This window comes from Acanthopagrus latus, chromosome 22 (genome assembly GCF_904848185.1).
Source record: "Acanthopagrus latus isolate v.2019 chromosome 22, fAcaLat1.1, whole genome shotgun sequence".
NCBI lineage: Eukaryota > Metazoa > Chordata > Actinopteri > Spariformes > Sparidae > Acanthopagrus > Acanthopagrus latus.
In genome coordinates this window covers 12,339,058-12,360,611 of record NC_051060.1, presented here as the reverse complement: position 1 = coordinate 12,360,611, position 21,554 = coordinate 12,339,058, and the positions used below count along the sequence as shown (strand labels likewise).

The window sequence follows — 21,554 nt, the reverse complement described above, 5'->3', positions numbered from 1 at the left end:
AGTTTGAAAGGACCAGACCAGTGTTTTTGTTTTCATGCATGTTAGTGACGTGGCCTAACACATGGTCCTCCAAATTCAGACTTAAATACCTCAACAAGTGTCAGATGGGAAAAATAATCCAAATAATTTTGTTGATACTCTGACTTTTGTTCTTGTGCCACCAGTAGGTCCAAGTTTTCTCTTATCCTGTGAAATATTGCAATATCTACAAGATTTGAAAAAATAAACATTTTCCAGTTGCTTGCTTTGAAACCAAATACCTGCTCAGCTAATGGCATTTCCATCAGCCTCGGCTGTAATTTGATGTCACGCTAACATGCTGAACTGTCAGGTATTAGCATTTAGCTGAAAGCACTGTTGTGACTAACTACCCCAGAGAGGCTTTGGACTCTTGAACTCTGATACAGTACATCACGTTATCCATGGTTTTAAAGTGTTTTCTTAGCTTTCAGTCAGCGCTAAGTATCATTTTCCAAACTCAGAGCCTCACTGATACCTAATCTCTGGGGCTGGATGTAAGTGGTTTGCAAAAATGTAAAATCCCATGTCAAATACAACTTAGACAACACCAACAGCAAAATGAACCGTAAAGTGTGAATAATTCCTGAAAGTCACTGAATGACCAAAATGGTTCACAATTTTCACGTTGTTGCCATTTTATGTTTCATTCAGCGGTGGCCTGCTCTCTTTTCATTCACGTGCCTTCCTCCTGAGTGAGTTACATTAACGACTGAATGCTTCCACCTCACAACATAATGTGAGAAGTGTTGAATATGTTCACTTTTAAGTTCACCATAAACAAAAGCTGTTATGGTCAGCTCTATCATCTGATGTAAGGGTATTTTATTTGGCTGTCTCAGTTTTCTCTTGTAACAGTCTACTGACATGGGTGTCACATTTAAAAAAAGAAAAAGATCTTTCTCTTGGAAAGGAACTCTTCGTTTTGCTAAATCCTTCCATTATTGGATAATTGCATGCAGGCTGTGTTGCCAAGCAGCTGACAGCTCCTTGGGCTGTGAGAGCAAATGAAAGTGTGAAGTGGAAGGTGAAGCATGCATTCTTCATCCTGGAGATAGTGTTAATGCTGTGTTTTCCAACAGGAGGGCTGAGGGTGTTGATTGCACCAAAAATAATCACTGCATGAATGCAATACTCTTAATATCCACATGAAATGGCCCGCGCACACTGAGATGTGTGAGCCAGCATCCTGCTTTAATGTTTTTAAGGGCCATTCCTAGTGTCACTTAGGGCCATTTTAAACCTTTCGAAGTTGTGTTTTGAGCGTTCATTTTACAATTTCAACAATGTACTTAGTACGTAAGATGAAACTGGACTGTGAAATTACCAATTAACCTATACAGAATAATTAAGTAGTGTAGATCTTTTTAAATATATGACTGGCCTTGGACACAGGGATGAGCAGACAAAGTCTGGTATATTATGAGATACGAATAAATATTTTTATTTGTAAGTTTAGTCATATTAACACATATAACACAACAGACAGCTTCCTTCCATAATGTAGCCTATAATGACATGACAAGAAAATATTTTCTTCTTTCTGTAAATAAATAAATAATAAAAAGTCATCGAAATACATACGTTTATAGAAATGCACACATGATTTATTTTCTTTTGAAATAGCTTTTTAATTTTTATTCTTCTATTTTCACTGTTGTTATATCTGATTATAGTTATTTTCTATGTGGGAGGAAATTTCACGAGGTAAAGCTACGCAACATGGCGAGTCTTGTTAAATACTGAGCTTCAGTGTGGCCCAGATGTTTCTCACAGTGGATGTTTTGACTTGTCAGATTCGATTTGGATGTGGCTTAGTGACACACCTAGATGGTGAAAAAGAGGGAAATTGGGCGTTTGGTCATCGCTGCTGGTGACGATGCCCAAATCGAATCTGACAAAACGTCCACTGTGAGAAACAACATTTTTTTTAACTTTACAAATGTAAAATCGGTGAACCGAAGCAACTCGGAGGAAACCGTACTGAATGCTGCAAGCTTTGACATTTTAAAGAAGCAAGGGGAGGTGAAAAAGAGGGAAATGGGCAATTAGTCATCGGTGCTGGCCGCGATGCACCGCCTGAATGGCCTGGTTAGCATTTTTTTATCATTACAAATGTAATGTCGGTGAACCGAAGCAACTCGGAGGAAACCGTACTGAATGCTGCAAGCTTTGAGATTTTAAAGAAGCAAGGGGAGGTGAAAAAGAGGGAAATGGGCAATTAGTCATCGTTGCTGGCCGCGATGCGCCTGAATGGCCTGATTAGTGTTTTTTTTTTTACATTACAAATGTAATGTCGGTAAACCGAAGCAACTCGGAGGAAACCGTACTGACCCAGGGAGTCATGACCAGCACTGTGAGAAAAGTCCATTGATGGCATTCATATTGAAGGAAAGAAGTTCTCTAGTTTCACAGCTAGTTTCCAATTCTTCTGACCTAACACAAGTCAGATGAGATGGAAGGTGTGATAGTTTGTGAACCTTTTTCCTTCAGGATGAAGGCTTCAGGCTTCGTGATGTCAAAAGAAGCGAGGGGGGGGGGAGGGAAGGTGGAGATGGTTAGTCTTCAACAGTGGTGCAACACCTGAAGGGTTTGGTTAAAGCTTTTCCCAGCCTTAAAAAGAACCTGGCGAATGCGGACCTTTTTGGTCTGTAGAGCTCATCCAGATGGATTTTCAGGTACCTAATGACAGCTTCATCAAAAGATGAACTGTTGGTTGCCATTGAAGCCTCCAGTAGCCGTTCAGAAGAGCCAAACTCCCTCGTGAGGTCCTTGATCACTGCTTTGGTGATTTTTGTCAAGTTATCTCTAGTTTTTCTGACGTCCGAGTCAGAGATGTCAATGTTACCTCGCGCCACTTCAGAGAGACGCTGAATGATCTTGTCGATGTCTGCTGTCTTCGTGAATCTTCTGGTTTTCCGAGGAGCAGTCATGATGAGTCTCATGAACAGAGCCATGATGATGCAGTTGGCTGTTCTCTCTGATATACAAGAGGAGGTGTAAGATGACTCTAAGCCCCCACCCGACTTGTCAGAGCTGGTAACATCATTCAGTTGAGACACTGGACGGGGGGAAAACAGCCGTCTGTCCTCAGGAGTGACATTAAGGGACATGTCTACTGAATCCACTCTGAAATTGGTCTCCTCCAAGGTCACTTTCAACTCGCCATCATCGTCATCGCACAAATCGTTGAAAGGTAAGACTGGAGTTGAACAATAGGGTGCGGAAGTCTCACTGTCGCTGGCTTCAAGGGCCTCCGGCGCGCTGACATTCTTTTCCTCCGTTGGGGTCAGTACTTTTTGGATTAGGTCTTCGATGTCGCTAAGCGCACCAGAAACTTTCTCACTGTGACTTGTCTGGTGTGACTGCTCCTTCTCCGCCCAGAGACACATCTGCTGAAAGAACTTTCCCACTGAATCCCATATCTTGGCCTGCTTACTTTGAAGAGAAGGGCCGCAGCGGGTAGAGTTCGCCCTCTCCCCAAGACTGATGATGACAGGGTCAGATAAACTTCCACTCAGTTGTTTTAAGGGAAGTTGTCCTGTGCCACTAGCCATGGCGTCACCATATAATTCATCCGTCAAGTCTGTTGAAAGCTGCCTGGCCAACTTTGTCAGGTTCTTCTTGGCATATGGTCCAGATTTCTTGGGCAGGGATAAAATGCTGAACAACTTCTCAAAAGCACTTTTGATCCAGCTAGCCTCTTGTAAGGAGGAAAGCTTCTGTGTGACATCGACTGATGGCGTCCTGCTGGGCTGAATGCAAGCCTCAGATTTGGGTCTTGGAGACTCTGGAACAGCTTCCAACTCAGCAGAGCCGTCTTCTCTTTTGAGTGTCGACTGAGAGGACCCTGAACTCTGACTGAGAGGCACGATAAAGTCAAGGTCTTCTTTCTGGAGCGATGTTTCCAGCTCTGTCGTCATTTCCTTGAATTGTTTCCGTGCAAACTTAAAAAATCTTTGTTTGCGCCCCTTCTGGTTGTCGCTTGCGGCGTCCTCTGAGCATGCTGCCCGTGAGGTGAAAAAGTCTTTCACATTTTTAAGTATTAACTTCAAACTGAAATGATGTTTGGATGAGCTGCTCTTCTCATTGCATCCATCATCTCCACCGTCCACATAATGAAGGTTATTACTTATAATGCTGACAATTTCAAACGCTGCATCACAAGCCTCCAAAGAGGGGCTGGGAGGCTGGAGCGCAGAGTCAGCCTCCTCTGTCAGATCCGGTGCCTCAGCGGACCATTTGTCAAGGATTTCAGCCACTGCTTGAGTCACAGAGATGACGGAGACCCTGGATCTCATGCTCTGAGGTGACTGATATGTTTCTGATGGAACAGAGATCTCAGATTTTGCACTCTGAGATGATTCACATTCCACTTCGAGAGAAGAAGTCTTGGATTTCTTGCTCGGAGACGATTCAAGTATAACCGAGGGAGCAGAAGTCTTGGATTTCTTGCTCGGAGACGACACACATATCTCTGGTTCTGGAGTCGGTGTTGTGGACTCAGGTCTGTTTGCCCACCAGCAGCATAGACAACTGGATTTCAGCTTACGCATATAGCTTTTCAGACATATGCTAGCATGATTCACCATTTGACTAAGAGACGGTGTGCTGGACATGGAGCCAGAGACAAAAATGGCAGACCCTTCCTGCCAGGTAGGGCTGTTGATGGCCAGAGATACAGCAGATGTTACCTTCTGTAAAACTTCCCCCTCGACCAGTTCTGTCAGTTTTTCGGCACTCTCACACTTTTCCGGTGAGATGTGAAGAACTTGAGCAAAACTACCAGAGAGGGAGTTTTCCATCTGCGTGGTGAGGTTTTCCAAAGCTGAACTTATATCAGCCTGTGAATCGTTCCTCCGTAAACGCTCCTGAAACATTGGCAAGGCTATGCTGAAGGCGGATGCCGAGAGGGTCTGTATGATTTCACAAATCATATTGGTCAGTATTGTGGCCACTCCTGGGTCACAAATCCCGTCAGCTAACAGGCTCCACTGTGCCTCAGAGATTTGATCAAAATGCCTGTTCAGGATGGGCTTCACAGCCTCTTCATTGATAACAACAGTGTTATCCATTGGAGATACGGACTGCATCACTGGGGACATGTCTTTGCTTTCTCTGTAGTTGATCTGAAACTTTCTGATCGTTGTCTAGAGAAATGTGGCTACTCGCTGTGGTTCCTGTGTGCTCTGGTCTGGTCAGCTACTGTGTTTAGTTAAAAACAAAAAATACTTGTTTCTGCAAACCTCCTGTAATATTTCTTTACCCTCTGGACCAGAGCACGTGCGTCATATAGAACGCACATCAAAGCGCTGGCCGAACACAAACACGCGGACATGCGCACACGGACACGCCCGACACACAAACGCGCGCACACGTTCGGGACGAAGTGACGCTTCAGTAACAGGACCAAATATTGACGGAAGTTTTTAACGTAAAATGAAAACATATTCTTTCAGCCTGGCTCTTATGTAGCGTCCTATGATTTTCTAATTTTAATTTCTTATATCTTGACATCTTTTAAATCAATGTTTATGTACAATTTTCTAATTTATTTCTATCATTATTCTCATTGTTTGTTTTCATCTTTTTCTTTAACTTTTATTATTTTTACTTTTAACCATTAATTGTATTGCAGTTGGCGTGGAATGTTTTTATACCCTGTTCTTTTTTGTATCATGTGTAAAGCCCTTTGAAATGCACTTTGCTTTGCTTTAAATGTACTATATAAACAACGTTTGATTCATGCATTCACTGATGAACAGAAATCCCCAGCAAATGTACACACACACACACGCACACACACAATGTTTGTTGGCGCCGATCAGTCAATAAATCATTATTATATGATCAATGATATTCAAGCACACCCAACAACACGGTGTTTCACGCCACACTGACTCGATGCAGAGTGCACTGGGACAACAGCTCACAGAGAGAGGTTGCTTCCTGTGCCGGGGAAGGCTGATGTCACGCCAGTCCATTAAAGCCGGAGTACGAAGGAAGCGTGTGTCTGTCAGGACGTATTACACGAGGACGACGGTGATGGACTGCCTCGGGGCTACAGTTGGAGCCTCTCATTCCTCCGTCCGACCCTCCATCTCACTGTTGATGCAACCTTATGATGCCAGTTACGACCATCCCTCCCTCCCTCTCTCTTCCTCTCTCTCCCTCTCTCGACCAGAACCTCATAGCAGTGTTTTTTGTTGTTGCATCACCTCGCTGCCTCCATCCACATGTGAACGAGTTACCTATGAATAACGCATGAATGTGGCTCAAACTACAATACAGATCAAATAAGCTGCAGCTATTGATTGTTTCATCGTGTTTTAGGGCAAAAAAAAGAAAAAAAAGAAAGAAAAGAAAGAAAGAAAGAGAGAGGGAATGAAATGCCCAAAATGTACTGGTTCCAGCTTCCTCACTGTGTAAGTTTGATGTTTTTCTTTGACATATTATAACCAACCAAATATCTGTGTGTTTTTATGCTGTTTTTGGGGGGGAATCTGGGAAATTGTTGACAATTTTAGATTCTTTTCTGATTTGTTAAAGCTTGAGCAAGCAGAATGCTTAGTTTGTCTAGTTTGTTTGCTCTTCACTGCAGATTTGACTGAGGAAAGGGGGGAAACCTTATTTACTGTACTCTCTCTCGCTACTTGTTTTTCATGCTGTCTGTTTACTGATTTCCAACCCGCTGCACTGTCACCGGGCACCTGTTCTGTGTTGTCGCTTGTAAGAAAGATGGATTCGCAGCCGGCTTGCATCCAAAAGGCCCATGATCCATATCCGTGGTCCATCTGTCAGTTTTGTGGACTCCAAATGTTCTTCACAGCATGATGAGGCTATAACCTGCAGCAGCCTCCTGTAACAGTGATGTCACACACAGACCGTGTAGTGGCAAATATAAACAGGGTCATGATCATGCATATACATTGATTTGAGAATACACCTTGCAGTTCTATGTTAACAGGGAATTTGAGCCTGATGAAAGACCAAGGTTTGATGCTCCCTTTATAATAAAGGCTGGAGTGGGGGAGCAGCAGGTGCAGCTACAGCTCACCCAAGGCCACAGATAGGGGCCTGGGTGAGACACTTTGTAGGCCTTAAGGAAGTCAGACAAAAATGAGAATAGTAAGATGACAGTCTCGCGTGATCATGACGAGGGGGGTGGTCCAGGAGGGCACTGGTGACCTTGACCCCGAGTATAAAAGAGGGTGATCGAGGGAGATTTCTCAGTTGCCCCGGGGTACCTCATGGATTTATAACTTCATCTCTTGGAATAAACACCTTTTTGGACTGAAGACTTGCTGCCTCACCTCTGATTTGGACTTAATCTCTGAGCTGTCTTGTTTCTAATTTGGACTTAGTCTCTGAGCTGTCGTGCCTCTGGTTTTGGACTTAGTCTCAGAGCCGTTTCTCCTCAGATTTGGACTTTAACTTTTAAGCGGAGTAACAGGGTCTGATAGTGGAATAATTGGACGGATAAGGAAGGTAGTCTCCCACTACAACCTCAAATCACACACTCGCATAATGTCTCCTTTTATGTCCTGATGCGACATTACTGTTATTAAATGCTAAGCAGTCTACTGTTAATTGTGTGCTCATCCGCAGGCAACTCTCTTTTATTCCTGCATTTATACATAACACTGCCTTTAAGTTCAAGAATGAATTGGCATTTGCAAAATACTGACAGCACACTACAGCATTCAAATCAAATCAAGCATGTGGAAAAAAAAACAAAAAAAACCTGTCCATCATTGGTTTTCCACATTATATTTAAACTTTGAATAAGCTGATGATTGAATCTTATACATCAAAAATCAGTTTCACCATATTAAAATAGTCACTTAAATTTGTCACGTACCTGCCATATAATATGCAACGTCAAGCTTTATGCTCATTTAATTGTGCACTTCTCAAAATTAGTCAGTGATATTTGGATATATTTGTTTTTCAATCGATTGTTTATGTTGTGTTCCGGTAATATCTTTGGCCCACCCAAAAATAATGCAGCAAATTTCACTTGAATTGTATTGCATATCCACGCACATGCATATATGCACCCACACTCCAATATCCCTAACTAATTTTGAGTGGTGTACCCTAAGCATACTTAACACCAGGATATTCAGTGTTGTAAAAACTACCCAAAAGTTATACTTAAGTAAAAGTAAAGATATCGTGCTAAGAGATATCTAAAAGTGAAAGGCGCCTATTACAACAGTAACTCTGAAAGCAAAGTAAAAAAACCAAATACAATGTACACGTATGTTCTTACTGTATACTGTGGTTTGGTCGATTATCCATCCGATACTTAGCATTTTTCAGATTTTTGGAATCACCATTGTTTATATGCAATTGCAAATTTAATGCACTAATTTCAAAACCCTCTACTTTGCCTCTGATGCAGCATACAACCTGAAAAGTAACTATTAGTTCTCAAATTGATTTAGTGGAATAAAAAGTACAAAGGCTACCTTCTGAAATCTGGTTGAGTGGAAGTGTTAAGTATCAGAAAATGGAAGAAAAAAAAAAACCTCAAGTAAAGAACAAGTACCTCAAAATTGTATTCGAGTAAATGTACTTAGTTATACTCCATCACTCTGAGTAACACACAGCGAGTAAACTCTTTGGACCCTTTTTTTCACTCTTGATCAACAAAAGCAAAAGAAATACAGTCATTAAAGCACAAACGGACACATTTAGAGGGAAGCCAGAGGAGTTTTCAAATAAATGACTAAACAAGGACACATGAACACACAATTACAGCGTTTTTGCTGCTTTTAGTCAGAAATTGTTGATGTTTATGTTATTTATTAATTTCTTAAATTTTAAGTTTATATCCTGAAATGTTCAACACTTTGATTTTCTAGTTATTCTGTGAACTCTTGCAGGACTGCGTCTTATGAGGAAAACAAATCATACATTCTATGGGCGTAGGAAATCCTGCTTTCCTGACAGTAAAATGTATACAAAGACCTTCTTAAGTCACAGTCCTGACAGAAAACTCCCGATTTCTCTACCTTTTGTTAAAATAAAGCTTTTGATAGTCACCGCATGATAATCCTTGACGTACTGTTCAGCAAACTTGCCTTTGGGTAGCGTTGAGGGTTGACTTGTAGAATTTCCCGAGTTAAGTGAAGTAAGCACACAGCGTTCTGTCACCAAGGAGACAGGTGACGGCAAGAGCAGCGTACGACGACGTTTGAACGGATGTGTGTGTTTGACTAAACGGTATGAAAACGTAAATACATGTCGTTTGACCACTTTTAGGATGTTTTGAATTGTTTTTCATAGTTGTAAAATAGTGGCATCTAAGCGACACGAGGGTCAAGGACATTAAACTAATTATATGCGGGTCTGTTGAGCTAAATGTAACTCATAGCCAAGTCACTTTCGGCACCGTTTTAGCCAACAGCTAAAGTTAGCTTAGTGGCTTATGTTCATTGATATTTCAGTTAATGTTGAATGTAGTCAAGCAAACTGTCACCACATATCCAAGCCTGAAAATAAGCAAGAACCCGTCTTCATTTCTGGGATGTGGAACATTTTATATGTCTTCTTTTTAAGGAGAGGATAGACTGCAAACAACAATGCCCAGGTCCGCTTATTCTCCAGGATCCAAACTCAACCCAGCTGACGACTACAGTAAGATGAGGAGGATCATTGCCGAGGATCCAAACTGGTCCCTGGCTATAGTAGCCTCCTTATCAAACCTCTGCCTGCAGAGCATCGTGAAAAACTTTGAGAGTATGCTTTTGTTTCCAGTGCCATTATCACCCACACTTTTAACCATTCACTTATTATATAAATGTAACTTTGTGCAAACCTGTTACAGAAAAGCCCACATTTGAAGATCTCACAGCCATCCAGAAAGACTTCGTGCAGGAGAGGCTGTCTACTTCCCTGCCACTGCGAGTGACAGCCAACCTGATCAGCGATGGTGTCTACTGGAAGCGATGCTGCGAGCAGCGGTGGGACCTTTGTGACGTCTCTCATTATGGCCACAGCTGGAAACGACAGTTCTTTGAGAGACATTTGGAGAATATTATTGAGCTTTTTATCCCAGATGTTACTGAGACAAAGACAGTTCTCGCGATGGTGCCTCTTTGCAGGAACTATGTCAAGAGGCTGGACATCTCCCAACTCCTGCCGCCTGTCAAGGAGCCCCAGGAGGAGGAAGTGGAATATGGCTCAGAGTTGACAATTGACAATGAGTATGATGGCCCGTCTATGGACCACTTTGACTTTAACATCCTGCTCAACAAGCTGACCAACCTGGAGGAGCTCCATTTGGTGTACAGGGTCAAACAATGTGGTATGAACTTTGAATGGAAGATGTTTGAGATGACCAACAGAGATTGTGAGTCCCTCGCTAGGGCCCTGAAGTCCTGTAAGACTCTAAAGGTGAATACCGATTCCTGCTCGTTGGTTGATGAAATACAGTATTTTGTAGCTCACATTATCTGGAGGATGTTTGTTTGTTGTAATTCAGCACTTCTGACTTTCTTGCCAGTAACAAAGCATCATTTGCAGAGATTTTACAGTCCCATGACATGAAACAGGGAAATTGGTTTTTGTCACAGTAATTTATCACTGCTGGAGAACATGGCGGTTAAACGGTTGACAGTTGTTTTGATGAATCATCTATAATTTTGCAGAAAATAGTAAAAAAAAATGCCCTCCAGAATCTCCCAGGTGATAATTTAGGTTGCTTCTTTTGGCATGTAAATATTATTTATACATGTGGCTAGTTCATACCACCCACTCAACAGAGACAGGCAGTTGCTTTCAAGTCCTACATTCTTTCACATCTAAGCTATGGAAGCCCATTTCTGCCAGTTAAAGTTATTTTTTAAACTACTTGAGACTTGAAAAAGTAATTCCCATGGAAAGTTGTGATTAAGAGATAAAGTTGAGATCATTGTAATTTAAAAAGTCATAATTATAAAATAGAAACTCGAAATTATGAGATTAAAACATTTATCTCATAATTTCTCGTCATATTTCCAAATTTCCCATGATTATGACTTTTTAGTTTTCTTAATTTCATTTCTGTTTAACTGGTGGAACTGTGCTTTCATACTTATCTGTACTCTTAGTGATCAAATTCTTTCTGCAACACATCACATAACCTTTGTTAATCTTCACAATAACCTGTTTCTACAGCTTCTAAGGCTCCATCAAAGCCACATTGAAGACCAACAGTGCAGGGTGCTGGTGAAACACCTTTTGGACCACCCATCCCTGAGGGAACTCAACTTTTCTCACAACCTGATCGGAGACAAAGGAGCCAGAGCCATTGGCAAACTGCTCAACAGGAGTAAACTGGAGATCCTGAACATTAGCGACAACAACATCACAGGCCTGGGAGCCAAAGCTATAGCAAATGCCCTGTCCAAGAACTCCACCCTTTTGTCACTCAACCTGCGACTCAACCGTCTGCGAGATGAAGGAGGTGAGGCGATTGGCAAGGCCTTGCTGAGCAACAATGTCCTGCGTCACCTGCACTTGGGAGCCAATGATGTGACGACACCTACTGCTATAGCACTGTCTAAAGTGCTGTTTCAGAATATCACCCTGAGGAGCATCAATCTTTCCTGCAACAACCTGGGTGCGGTGAGTTTTACCTGAGGGTGGTGCCAGCGAAAAGACCATGTTGACACTCAAATCAAAAAGCGTTTAAAACCTTCACAGGCAGATTTAGGATATTGCAGTGTCAGCTTGTCAAGCTCAATTAAGGACAAATTTCACTAGACAAATGTGTATTTTCTTAACTTCAGCTTCACTTGCACTTACATGCACTCAATCTGCAAAATGAACATCAAACTGACTGCAGAAAATCTGTTATCAACCCTCAAAATCGGTAATACCAGTTAAGAAACCTTCAAGATTCAATTCAAGATTCAAGAAACCTTAATTTATCCCGAGGGAAATTGTCGTGCAACAGTAGTAAAACAAAGTGAGAAAGGAATACAAAAGTAATAAATAATGGTAAAGTAAAAAATAAACAAGTTACTAAGTACACAGAATGCAATCCAACGGTGAGCAGCATAAAACTGATATAAAAAGTACACAATAAGAATAAAGTGACAAGTGGTATAAAGTGAAAAAATAGTAAATTTAGCAGCAGCATGAAATAGCAGCAATTTACGTCCAGTGCAGGAGATTTACAAGGTCCAGTGCACACTCAATAAGTGATGGAAGTGATAGGGAATGATATTGATTTGATTTGGCTCAGGTGACAGTGTCTCCACTGTCCCTCCCGCGACCAGAGGTGGATACATTAAACAGTCTGATGGCCTGAGGGAGAAAAGACTTCCTCAGGCGCTCCGTGTTACATCGGGGTGGGATGAGTCTGCTGCTGAAGGTGCTGCTGTGTGAGTTTAGCACCTGGTGGAGAGGGTGAATGTTGTTGTCCAGGATACTATGCAGTTTGCACAGCATCCTCCTCTCAGACACCACCATCAAAGAGTCCAGTTGGACCCCCAGGACGGAGCCAGCCTTCCTGATGATCCTACTGATCTCGTTGGCGTCTGCTGCCCTCAGCCTGCTGCCCCAGCACACAACCGCAAAAAAGATGGCACTGGCTACCACCGACTGGTAGAACATCCTCAGCATGATTTTGCAGACATTGAAGGACCCGAGTCTCCTCAGGAAGTAGAGTCGGCTCTGGCCCTTCTTGTACACAGCCTCTGTGTTCTTGGCCCAGTCCAGTTTGTTATCCAGGTGGACTCCAAGGTATTTGTAATCCTGGACCACCTCAACAGTCACACTGTTGATGGAGACAGGTGTGTGTGCGGAAGTCCACCACCAGCTCCTTTGTCTTAGTGGTGTTAAGATGCAGATGGTTATTCTCACACCAATCGACGAAGGAGTCCACAACGCCCCTGTACTCCTCCTCCTTCTCCTCACTGATACAGCCAACAATTGCAGAGTCGTCCAAGAACTTCTGCAGGTGGCAGGTCTCAGAGCGGATCCTGACATTGTAATGGAGTAAACAGAGCAGAATTTGTTGGAGGCTGGCAAGTTCCACCAATACTGATCTACTTGTGAGGTGTCTTATCAGTGCCAATTATTCTTTTAAACTGATTAATTGATAGTTAACTGACTAAAGTGTTAAATCAAATAAGTGAACTGTACAGGCATTTCTTTCATCTTTCTGACATTTAATAGACCAAATAATTTGTATCGACAGGTACCTTATCAATGAATTAGTCCTACATCCAAAAGTTCTCAAGATATAGTATGGAAATAGAAATATCTGTGTTTCCAATGAGTGGATAAAAAAAAAAGTGAACAGAAACTTTAAAATCCTTGCAAACCATTTACAGTAACAATGTACATGGCAACTTCTTCTTATATAACAATGATCAAATTCCCCCAGCAGAGGAACCCTGGAATACTGGATTTTCTTCACTCCCAAACCATGGTAGCGCCTGTGTAGACATAGTATAGAGAAGGTAGCAAGTACAAGGACTTTAAATTATTCATAGATGTGTGAAAAACATGTTTTCCCAAGAGAGGTGGATCAGATTTTTCTCCTTCTCATGCTCTCTGCTCTTCAAGATTTCACTGTACAGTATGTATCTCCATTGGATTACACTGCAGAGGATCAAAAATTGCCGAAAACCAATGTTCACTTCCATCAATATCTGTGACCTTGGCGTGCTCTCCACAAAAATAGAAACGCCTGTTTCAGACACAATAATAAAACAGTGGTGACACTCATAATAAGCACCTCAGATAGTGCGGGCTATTTGGACAGGGAGAGTTGCTGAGGGGCGATTTTTCAAGGTTGTTTAGACTCTTGTCAGACCTTCCCAGAACTGCATCCTGTGATGTGTTCAACGTGGGCATGCATCATTGCCAACTGTGTTTGATTTCTCTCTCTCTCTACCTGTGTGTGTGCAGGATGGAGGTAAAGCTCTGGAGGAGGCGATGTCTCACAACAGCAGCATTACAGAATGTGACATCCATCTGACAGAGGTTGATGAGAAGCACGTTGCCTTTATAAACCAGGTGGTTTGGAACAACCAGAAAGCAAAAGAGCAAAAGAGACCTGCTCAAGAAAGTAAAACCAAGTAAACCTCAGCACCTCCTTTTGAATACAAACCCATCTTTATTACCTCCACCAAGGAAGTGATGTTTTCACCCATGTCTGTTGGTTGGTTGGTTGGTTGGCTGTAGGATCTCATTCTCAATCTCATTAGCACTTGTTGCAGCTTCAGATAAAGGGACATATCCAGGATATTTTCTCACTGTCTTTAACAATATTAGGACGTTTTTCAACTGTTATGTTAATTTTTCAGGACTGCATATTAAGTTGGTATCTATCAGTGAGTATATTTTTGTTGCAGGACCTGCTCTACTCTGCAATAAGCTCCTGGACATGCAGGTGAATGACTCGCTAGTCAGCTGGATCGGGGACTACCTCACGGGGCGGCCACAGTATGTGAGATTGCAGAGAGCCATCTCAGACACCGTACTGAGCAGCACGGGGGCTCCTCAGGGGACAGTTCTCTTGCCCTATCTGTTCACACTGTACACCTCGGACTTCAGGTACAGCTCACAATCCTGCCATCTGCAGAAGTTTTCGGACGACTCTGCCATTGTGGGCTGTATCTCAGGGGATCAGGAAGCTGAATACCGAGGCGTGGTGGACAGCTTTGTAGAATGGTGTGGACAGAACCACCTGCAGCTCAACATGGGGAAAACCAAAGAGCTGCGGGTGGACTTTAGGAAGAAGAGTAACCCTCCAAACCCTATCAACATCAAGGGTACTGATGTGGATATAGTGGACTGTTACAAGTATCTGGGGGTCCATATTGACAATAAACTAGACTGGACAGCCAACATCAATGCCCTCCACAAGAAAGGTCAGAGTCGCCTCTTTCTCCTGAGGAGACACAGGTCTTTTAACGTATGCAGGACCATGTTGCAGATGTTCTACCACTCAGTTGTCTCCAGCGTCATCTTCTACGCTGTGGTGTGCTGGGGCAGCAGGGCTAAGACAGCCGATGCCAACAGGCTGGATAAGCTCATCAGGAGAGCTGGCTCTGTCCTGGGAGTTGAACTGCAGTCTCTGGCAGAGGTGTCTGAGCAGAGGATGCTGAGGGAACTGATCAACATCCTGGACAATACATCGCACCCCCTGCATGCAACACTGGACTCCTACTGCAGCACCTTCAGTCACAGACTGAGAGCACCGAGGTGCTCCACAGAACGCCACAGGAGATCCTTTCTCCCTGTGGCCATCAAACTTTTTAACTCTTCCCCCTTCTCCATATAGGACAATGATTATATCCCTGCACGTCCACCAACACTTTACGCTGCTGATTCGCACCTTATCTGCTATTACATGTCAATAGCTCATGTATCTATATTTTTTATAGTTGCAATTTACTTTTATTTCATTGTATTTTTTATATTATATTTTTTATTTCTATTTGATTTGATTTATACTGTTTCCTTGTACTGCAACCCTGGCACAGCAATTTCCTTCGGGATTAATAAAGTCCTTATCTTATCTTATCTCAGATTGTGGATTTGGTGATCTCATATCATGGTTAAACATGATGGTCTAATATATATAGTATACAGGGCTATCCAAAAAGCCTTATTTATTGGATTAGGTTTGAGTGAATTAAAGGGGCTGTTTGGCCTTGGTAGAGGTATGTGCTCTGCTGAGTGCTATTCTGAGGGTGTTGATTGCACCAAAAATAATCACTGCATGAATGCAATACTCTTAATATCCACATGAAATGGCCCGCGCACACTGAGATGTGTGAGCCAGCATCCTGCTTTAATGTTTTTAAGGGCCATTCCTGGTGTCACTTAGGGCCATTTTAAACCTTTCCAAGTTGTGTTTTGAGCGTTCATTTTACAATTTCAACAATGTACTTAGTACGTAAGATGAAACTGGACTGTGAAATTACCAATTAACCTATACAGAATAATTAAGTAGTGTAGATCTTTTTAAATATATGACTGGCCTTGGACACAGGGATGAGCAGACAAAGGATCAAAGTCTGGTATATTATGAGATACGAATAAATATTTTTATTTGTAAGTTTAGTCATATTAACACATATAACACAACAGACAGCTTCCTTCCATAATGTAGCCTATAATGACATGACAAGAAAATATTTTCTTCTTTCTGTAAATAAATAAATGATAAAAAGTCATCGAAATACATACGTTTATAGAAATGCACACATGATTTATTTTCTTTTGAACTAGCTTTTTAATTTTTATTCTTCTATTTTCACTGTTGTTATATCTGATTATAGTTATTTTCTATGTGGGAGGAAATTTCACGAGGTAAAGCTACGCAACATGGCGAGTCTTGTTAAATACTGAGCTTCAGTGTGGCCCAGATGTTTCTCACAGTGGATGTTTTGACTTGTCAGATTCGATTTGGATGTGGCTTAGTGACACACCTAGATGGTGAAAAAGAGGGAAATTGGGCGTTTGGTCATCGCTGCTGGCGACGATGCCCAAATCGAATCTGACAAAACGTCCACTGTGAGAAACAACATTTTTTTTAACTTTACAAATGTAAAATCGGTGAACCGAAGCAACTCGGAGGAAACCGTACTGAATGCTGCAAGCTTTGACATTTTAAAGAAGCAAGGGGAGGTGAAAAAGAGGGAAATGGGCAATTAGTCATCGTTGCTGGTCGCGATGCGCCTGAATGGCCTGATTAGTGTTTTTTTTTTTACATTACAAATGTAATGTCGGTAAACCGAAGCAACTCGGAGGAAACCGTACTGACCCAGGGAGTCATGACCAGCACTGTGAGAAAAGTCCATTGATGGCATTCATATTGAAGGAAAGAAGTTCTCTAGTTTCACAGCTAGTTTCCAATTCATCTGACCTAACACAAGTCAGATGAGATGGAAGGTGTGATAGTTTGTGAACCTTTTTCCTTCAGGATGAAGGCTTCAGGCTTCGTGATGTCAAAAGAAGCGAGGGGGGGGGGAGGGAAGGTGGAGATGGTTAGTCTTCAACAGTGGTGCAACACCTGAAGGGTTTGGTTAAAGCTTTTCCCAGCCTTAAAAAGAACCTGGCGAATGCGGACCTTTTTGGTCTGTAGAGCTCATCCAGATGGATTTTCAGGTACCTAATGACAGCTTCATCAAAAGATGAACTGTTGGTTGCCATTGAAGCCTCCAGTAGCCGTTCAGAAGAGCCAAACTCCCTCGTGAGGTCCCTGATCACTGCTTTGGTGATTTTTGTCAAGTTATCTCTAGTTTTTCTGACGTCCGAGTCAGAGATGTCAATGTTACCTCGCGCCACTTCAGAGAGACGCTGAATGATCTTGTCGATGTCTGCTGTCTTCGTGAATCTTCTGGTTTTCCGAGGAGCAGTCATGATGAGTCTCATGAACAGAGCCATGATGATGCAGTTGGCTGTTCTCTCTGATATACAAGAGGAGGTGTCAGATGACTCTAAGCCCCCACCCGACTTGTCAGAGCTGGTAACATCATTCAGTTGAGACACTGGACGGGGGGAAAACAGCCGTCTGTCCTCAGGAGTGACATTAAGGGACATGTCTACTGAATCCACTCTGAAATTGGTCTCCTCCAAGGTCACTTTCAACTCGCCATCATCGTCATCGCACAAATCGTTGAAAGGTAAGACTGGAGTTGAACAATAGGGTGCGGAAGTCTCACTGTCGCTGGCTTCAAGGGCCTCTGGCGTGCTGACATTCTTTTCCTCCGTTGGGGTCAGTACTTTTTGGATTAGGTCTTCGATGTCGCTAAGCGCACCAGAAACTTTCTCACTGTGACTTGTCTGGTGTGACTGCTCCTTCTCCGCCCAGAGACACATCTGCTGAAAGAACTTTCCCACTGAATCCCATATCTTGGCCTGCTTACTTTGAAGAGAAGGGCCGAAGCGGGTAGAGTTCGCCCTCTCCCCAAGACTGATGATGACAGGGTCAGATAAACTTCCACTCAGTTGTTTTAAGGGAAGTTGTCCTGTGCCACTAGCCATGGCGTCACCATATAATTCATCCGTCAAGTCTGTTGAAAGCTGCCTGGCCAACTTTGTCAGGTTCTTCTTGGCATATGGTCCAGATTTCTTGGGCAGGGATAAAATGCTGAACAACTTCTCAAAAGCACTTTTGATCCAGCTAGCCTCTTGTAAGGAGGAAAGCTTCTGTGTGACATCGACTGATGGCGTCCTGCTGGGCTGAATGCAAGCCTCAGATTTGGGTCTTGGAGACTCTGGAACAGCTTCCAACTCAGCAGAGCCGTCTTCTCTTTTGAGTGTCGACTGAGAGGACCCTGAACTCTGACTGAGAGGCACGATAAAGTCAAGGTCTTCTTTCTGGAGCGATGTTTCCAGCTCTGTCGTCATTTCCTTGAATTGTTTCCGTGCAAACTTAAAAAATCTTTGTTTGCGCCCCTTCTGGTTGTCGCTTGCGGCGTCCTCTGAGCATGCTGCCCGTGAGGTGAAAAAGTCTTTCACATTTTTAAGTATTAACTTCAAACTGAAATGATGTTTGGATGAGCTGCTCTTCTCATTGCATCCATCATCTCCACCGTCCACATAATGAAGGTTATTACTTATAATGCTGACAATTTCAAACGCTGCATCACAAGCCTCCAAAGAGGGGCTGGGAGGCTGGAGCGCAGAGTCAGCCTCCTCTGTCAGATCCGGTGCCTCAGCGGACCATTTGTCAAGGATTTCAGCCACTGCTTGAGTCACAGAGATGACGGAGACCCTGGATCTCATGCTCTGAGGTGACTGATATGTTTCTGATGGAACAGAGATCTCGAGATTTTGAGATTTTGCACTCTGAGATGATTCACATTCCACTTCGAGAGAAGAAGTCTTGGATTTCTTGCTCGGAGACGATTCAAGTATAACCGAGGGAGCAGAAGTCTTGGATTTCTTGCTCTGAGACGACGCACATATCTCTGGTTCTGGAGTCGGTGTTGTGGACTCAGGTCTGTTTGCCCACCAGCACCATAGACAACAGGACATCAGCTTACTCATAGAGCTTTTCAGACATATGCTAGCATGATTCACCATTTGACTAAGAGACGGTGTGCTGGACATGGAGCCAGGGACAAAAATGGCAGACCCTTCCTGCCAGGTAGGGCTGTTGATGGCCAGAGATACAGCAGATGTTACCTTCTGTAAAACCTCCCCCTCGATCAGCTCTGTCAGTTTTTCGGCACTCTCACACTTTTCCGGTGAGATATGAAGAACTTGAGCAAAAGTACCAGAGAGGGAGTTTTCCATCTGCGTGGTGAGGTTTTCCAAAGCTAAAGTTATATCAGCCTGTGAATCGTTCCTCCGTAAACGCTCCTCAAACATTGGCAAGGCTATACTGAAGGCGGATGCCGAGAGGGTCTGTATGATTTCACAAATCATATTGGTCAGTATTGTGGCCACTCCTGGGTCACAAATCCCGTCAGCTAACAGGCTCCACTGTGCCTCAGAGATTTGATCAAAATGCCTGTTCAGGATGGGCTTCACAGCCTCTTCATTGATAACAACAGTGTTATCCATTGGAGATACGGACTGCATCACTGTAGACATGTCTTTGCCTTCTCTGTAGTTGATCTGAAACTTTCTGATCGTTGTCTAGAGAAATGTGGCTACTCGCTGTGGTTCCTGTGTGCTCTGGTCTGGTCAGCTACTGTGTTTAGTTAAAAACAAAAAATACTTGTTTCTGCAAACCTCCTGTAATATTTCTTTACCCTCTGGACCAGAGCACGTGCGTCATGCAGAACGCACATCAAAGCGCTGGCCGAACACAAACACGCGGGCATGGGCACACGGACACGCACGACACAAAAAAGGCGCGCGTGCGCACACGGACACGCCCGACACACAAACGCGCGCACACGTTCGGGACGAAGTGACGCTTCAGTAACAGGACCAAATATTGACGGAAGTTTTTAACGTAAAATGAAAACATGTTCTTTCAGCCTGGCTCTTATGTAGCGTCCTATGATTTTCTAATTTTAATTTCTTATATCTTGACATTTTTTAAATCAATGTTTATGTACGATTTTCTAATTTATTTCTATCATTATTCTCATTGCTTGTTTTCATCTTTTTCTTTAACTTTTATTATTTTTACTTTTAACCATTAATTGTATTGCAGTTGGCGTGGAATGTTTTTATACCCTGTTCTTTTTTTGTATCATGTGTAAAGCCCTTTGAAATGCACTTTGCTTTGCTTTAAATGTACTATATAAACAACGTTTGATTCATTCATTCACTGATGAACAGAAATCCCAGCAAATGTACACACACACACGCACACGCACACACACACTGTTTGTTGACGCCGATCAATCAATAAATCATTATTATATGATCAATGATATTCAGGCACACCCAACAACACGGTGTTTCACGCCACACTGACTCGATGCAGAGTGCACTGGGACAACAGCTCACAGAGAGAGGTTGCTTCCTGTGCCGGGGAAGGCTGATGTCACGCCAGTCCATTAAAGCCGGAGTACGAAGGAAGCGTGTGTCTGTCAGGACGTATTACACGAGGACGACGGTGATGGACTGCCTCGGGGCTACAGTTGGAGCCTCTCATTCCTCCGTCCGACCCTCCATCCCACTGTTGATGCAACCTTATGATGCCAGTTACGACCATCTCTCCCTCCCTCTCTCTTCCTCTCTCTCCCTCTCTCGACCAGAACCTCATAGCAGTGTTTTTTGTTGTTGCATCACCTCGCTGCCTCCATCCACATGTGAACGAGTTACCTATGAATAACGCATGAATGTGGCTCAAACTACAATACAGATCAAATAAGCTGCAGCTATTGATTGTTTCATCGTGTTTTAGGGCAAAAAAAAAAAAGAAAGAAAAGAAAGAAAGAAAGAGAGAGGGAATGAAATGCCCAAAATGTACTGGTTCCAGCTTCCTCACTGTGTAAGTTTGATGTTTTTCTTTGACATATTATAACCAACCAAATATCTGTGTGTTTTTATGCTGTTTTTTGGGGGGAATCTGGGAAATTGTTGACAATTTTAAATTCTTTTCTGATTTGTTAAAGCTTGAGCAAGCAGAATGCTTAGTTTGTCTAGTTTGTTTGCTCTTCACTGCAGATTTGACTGAGGAAAGGGGGGAAACCTTATTTACTGTACTCTCTCTCACTACTTGTTTTTCATGCCGTCTGTTTACTGATTTCCAACCCGCTGCACTGTCACCGGGCACCTGTTCTGTGTTGTTGCTTGTAAGAAAGATGGATTCGCAGCCGGCTTGCATCCAAAAGGCCCATGATCCATATCCGTGGTCCATCTGTCAGTTTTGTGGACTCCAAATGTTCTTCACAGAATGATGAGGCTATAACCTGCAGCAGCCTCCTGTAACAGTGATGTCACACACAGACCTCAAATCACACACTCGCATAATGACTGAAGACTTGCTGCCTCGCCTCTGATTTGGACTTAGTCTCTGAGCTGTCTTGTTTCTAATTTGGACTTAGTCTCTGAGCTGTCGTGCCTCTGGTTTTGGACTTAGTCTCAGAGCCGTTTCTCCTCAGATTTGGACT

The 21,554-nt window shown here is 42.9% G+C and overlaps 2 protein-coding genes across 5 annotated transcripts; one reads left to right on the top strand and one right to left on the bottom strand.

The window, feature by feature from the left end:
• Positions 1–1,641: 1,641 nt before the first annotated feature.
• LOC119012108 lies at positions 1,642–19,711 on the bottom strand. Of its 2 annotated transcripts, none has more exons than XM_037085588.1 (2): positions 18,782–19,711; positions 1,642–4,338 (listed from the first exon to the last, which is right to left on the bottom strand). In XM_037085588.1, exons 1-2 carry the CDS (start codon positions 19,573–19,575, stop codon positions 2,577–2,579), a joined length of 2,556 nt encoding a protein of 851 aa, XP_036941483.1. In that variant the 5' UTR covers positions 19,576–19,711; the 3' UTR covers positions 1,642–2,576. The 2 variants fall into 2 exon arrangements, with proteins under 2 accessions (XP_036941483.1, XP_036941485.1); XM_037085590.1 differs by lacking the exon at positions 18,782–19,711 and adding an exon at positions 4,468–5,211 and having other exon boundaries at positions 1,642–4,416.
• Positions 7,488–16,639, top strand: LOC119012112 (dynein regulatory complex subunit 5-like). Of its 3 annotated transcripts, none has more exons than XM_037085601.1 (6): positions 7,488–7,506; positions 9,586–9,765; positions 9,854–10,422; positions 11,185–11,634; positions 13,930–14,099; positions 14,376–16,639. In XM_037085601.1, exons 2-6 carry the CDS (start codon positions 9,609–9,611, stop codon positions 14,395–14,397), a joined length of 1,368 nt encoding a protein of 455 aa, XP_036941496.1. In that variant the 5' UTR covers positions 7,488–7,506; positions 9,586–9,608; the 3' UTR covers positions 14,398–16,639. The 3 variants fall into 3 exon arrangements, with proteins under 3 accessions (XP_036941496.1, XP_036941494.1, XP_036941495.1); XM_037085599.1 differs by lacking the exon at positions 7,488–7,506 and adding an exon at positions 8,804–9,249; XM_037085600.1 differs by lacking the exon at positions 7,488–7,506 and adding an exon at positions 9,243–9,259.
• Positions 19,712–21,554: the final 1,843 nt, after the last annotated feature.

What these genes read in the sequence shown, in the direction of transcription:
- LOC119012112 (XM_037085601.1), top strand. Translation starts at nt 9,609, where the DNA reads ATGCCCAGGTCCGCTTATTCTCCAGGATCCAAACTCAACCCAGCTGAC. An exon ending in AGTCCTGTAAGACTCTAAAG is followed by an intron (nt 10,423 to 11,184) that starts GTGAATACCGAT and finishes CTGTTTCTACAG; the next exon opens with CTTCTAAGGCTCCATCAAAG. An exon ending in GCTCAAGAAAGTAAAACCAA is followed by an intron (nt 14,100 to 14,375) that starts GTAAACCTCAGC and finishes TTTTTGTTGCAG; the next exon opens with GACCTGCTCTACTCTGCAAT.
- LOC119012108 (XM_037085588.1), bottom strand. Translation starts at nt 19,575, where the DNA reads ATGTCTACAGTGATGCAGTCCGTATCTCCAATGGATAACACTGTTGTT. An exon ending in ATCTCTGTTCCATCAGAAAC is followed by an intron (nt 4,339 to 18,781) that starts ATATCAGTCACC and finishes TCCATCAGAAAC; the next exon opens with ATATCAGTCACCTCAGAGCA.